At 39.1% G+C, this 3,165-nt stretch overlaps 1 protein-coding gene across 1 annotated transcript; it reads right to left on the bottom strand.

The window, feature by feature from the left end:
* Window positions 1-1,549: 1,549 nt before the first annotated feature.
* On the bottom strand, window positions 1,550-2,354 carry LOC122087890 (LOB domain-containing protein 1-like). The gene has a single exon (XM_042657012.1). The coding sequence runs from the start codon at window positions 2,328-2,330 to the stop codon at window positions 1,704-1,706; it is 627 nt and encodes a 208-aa protein (XP_042512946.1). The 5' UTR covers window positions 2,331-2,354; the 3' UTR covers window positions 1,550-1,703.
* Between the last annotated feature and the right edge of the window lie 811 nt (window positions 2,355-3,165).

Here is a 3,165-nt window from a genome sequence, read left to right as displayed (position 1 = left end):
AAAAAAAAGTGTGTATTACACTAAAAGGGGAAAAAAAGTGGGCTTATAAATTATTATACTATGTATTATACACTAGCACCTCCTTGTGTCTATCTCTCTCCATCCCTCTAATGAAATGACATATATGCTCCCTATTGTGGGAGGAGAAAGATAGATACAAGTATTATTCCAAAAAAAAAAAAAAAAACCTATTTAGAAACAATGCACGTCCAAAAAATAGAAAGAATAAGCTCGAAAACTCCAACTAAGCTGAATGAAAACCAAAGATCACGTTGTTAGATGTATTTTCCTTTAAAGCACCATTACCAATGCAGGTCCAGCCTATGCATGGTCCTAATAAGACTTTTGAATTTGGAGATGATCCTAACCTAGCTAGGTCCTAATAAGACTTGCATTTGGAGATGATCCTAACCTTGTATTTGTTTTTTGTACAAAGACGTTTTAAAACTTCAAAAAATAAAAATATAAAATATAAAATATAAAACTCGCTAAGCACACCTCACTGTCTCAAATCATACATTTTGCTCGCTAATCATATATCGTTCGTTGGCCGACTAGAAGCTTGCCATGGCAGTCACGTTTAAGAACTTACAGTTAAGATTAAGGAGAGGGTTTTCTAAGTGTGGAGTAAGATATGCAAGAGAGGTTCATAATGGTTCATGTTCATAGGGCAGAGAGGAGAGAGATAGAGATAGCTAGAGGCTGTTGCCGTATCATATATCACTTGCCCAGACAACTTTTTCCCTTAAAGATTATATCCTATTGAACCTGTTCTCCTCTTTCCAACAAAACTCTGTCTCCCACCCCCCCCCGCACCCATTGGAGAAAAAAATGGAAAAAGAATGGTCTATTCAATCAACTGCTTAGAGCATATTTGACTAGTTTTGTGAAGGAGACCACTCATTTAGCTTTGGATTGATGATAATATATGGGGAAGAAGAACGTTTCTTGGTCGCATGGCCCTTGCACCACCACGGGGGCAAATGAGGGGATATGCAAGGACATTAACTAGGGGACATTTCATTTTGTAGGGTGTGGGATGGCAATTTTAGGAGGGGGGGGGGCATTGTCTTGGGCCTCTCGATCGGAACATGGACCATGAGACCAGGGTTCTCTGAGCTGCCAGGTAAGGGCACAATATCACCTTCCCTTTCTCTCTCCTTGTCATATGAAATGGCCTCACTGCCCTCCCATGTAAGAAACCATTCCATTATATTTTATTGATGCATTCCTCCATGCATGCTGCTTGCTCAGATAGCCCTCTCCCAATAAATTAATTTTCATGATTAGGTTGCCGTTGGATTGATGGAAATAATTTTTCAAAACCATACACCTTCATTCATATTTGTTGAATTCTTTTCGGGTTGAAGGAGGTTATAAGACCAAAAATTGTTCTACATAAAAGAATCAGTATCAATTTAAATTTATAATCACCTTTGCCTTTCTCAAAGACCATAAGCCTTAATCCTTCTTATTTAACAACTAACATCCTCTCCCTCCCCCCTCCAAGTTTTTAATTTATCTTCTTTGTTATGTTTACCATTGCAAATTCAAAAAAGGAAGTGACATCCATTAGAGTAGACTCATCTTCTGAATTGGAATAATAAGAAGCAACCAGAACTAAATAAGAAGCACAAGCCACAGGAACAAGTGTAGGAGCACTTGAGTTCTTAGAGTAACTGGTTTCTACATCCCTCAAGAAATCAATTTGTGGTATTGGAAGGAAAGAATATTGAGTTGTCACATGAGAAGCAGTCATAAATCTGGAAGCTTGGTGAACCTAACATTAAGTCTTCATCCAGTAAAGGTTGTTGCAACATGGGTTGTTGTTTAGCTTGGCTATCACATGAGAAGCTCTCCTGTTGGTATTGTGTACTGTTGAGAAGTTGGCACTGTGCAGTAGCCAACTGCACCTGAAGCTGTCTCACAAGCTTCTGCAATCGGCAAACTTCACCTGCACACCCATGAACTGGATCTTCAATCCTCGCCGCCGCCTCGTAGACCAAGCAATCTACTGCATCAGCTTTTTTGCTCTCTGGAAGTTTCTGCAAGAATTTGATGATATTGCTGGCTCCATATACTCTGTGAACAGCCATGAACTTGAGAGGTTGATTTGGGGGAAAGTATGGTGCTAGGATGCATCTTGGGATGCATCTTCTTCGGAGGCTTTTACAAGCGCCGCAAGGTCTGACGACACAAGGAGGATTGGGAAGAGATTGATCATCATGAAGAGGAGGGGAAGGAAAACCAGAAGATGATTGAGCAGGAGAAGACCAATTAGTAGAGTAGTAATCACTAGAAAGGAAAGATGGAGGAGAAGATGAAGTCATAGTAGCTGCAGTGATCAGTTCTTCATTTGAGTTCATATCTTAGAAGATATATAAATCGTTTTGGCCAAGAGGGGTTGAGCAATAAGCAGTCAGGTTAAGTTTGTCTGACAGATCTATCACATCATAGCAAAGCTTGTCTCCACGTGGTCAACTTAAATATTATACAAAACACGTGTACCCTTCGCAATGGACTTCCAAATTCAAAGTTTGAAAATTCCCACGATTTCTATACATGTCCTTCTATTTGAGTCTTGTGGGAAACGTTCATGCATGTAATTATTATATGCTATGTAGGTATCAATGAAATCAAGATCCAAATTAACTAAGATAGGCCAACCACAAAGAATTGAGATCGTACAAGAATTTAAATGTGTGTGAATCCAGATCGTACAAGAATTTAATCTGCTTTTCAAAGAATTTGGAATCTCTCTAGTCGGCTTTACTCCAACCTTATCTCACATTCATGGGGTGATTGGTATCAGATCAGTGGATCTGTATTGGTGTTGGTGGAGGGTCGTTTATCAATCCTTCTTTGATTCTGTATTGATGTATTGACAATATTTTAAAAGAAAAAATAGGGGTATATTCGTTTGAGAAACTGGGGGATTGAAATTGCAACATCGTCTGGATTACTATTGCTTGTGAAGGCATCGAGATTAATTACGTTGCAACTGCACCAAAGTTCCGATTAGTGCAAATTCTACATTGAAGCATGCGACATATTCGAACTAGAGGCCTGTTCTTTATGAAGGGATGTTGTAAGCCACCTGAGCAAGGAGTTATTGGCTATTCTTCTTTCATCACGTCCTTCTATTGCTAGGAAGATTATTAACCA

The sequence above is a fragment of the Macadamia integrifolia genome, chromosome 9 (assembly GCF_013358625.1).
Source record: "Macadamia integrifolia cultivar HAES 741 chromosome 9, SCU_Mint_v3, whole genome shotgun sequence".
In the NCBI taxonomy this organism is placed as follows: Eukaryota; Viridiplantae; Streptophyta; class Magnoliopsida; order Proteales; family Proteaceae; genus Macadamia; species Macadamia integrifolia.
Note: the sequence above shows the minus strand (reverse complement) of the source record. Positions and strands in the feature narration are given on the sequence as shown.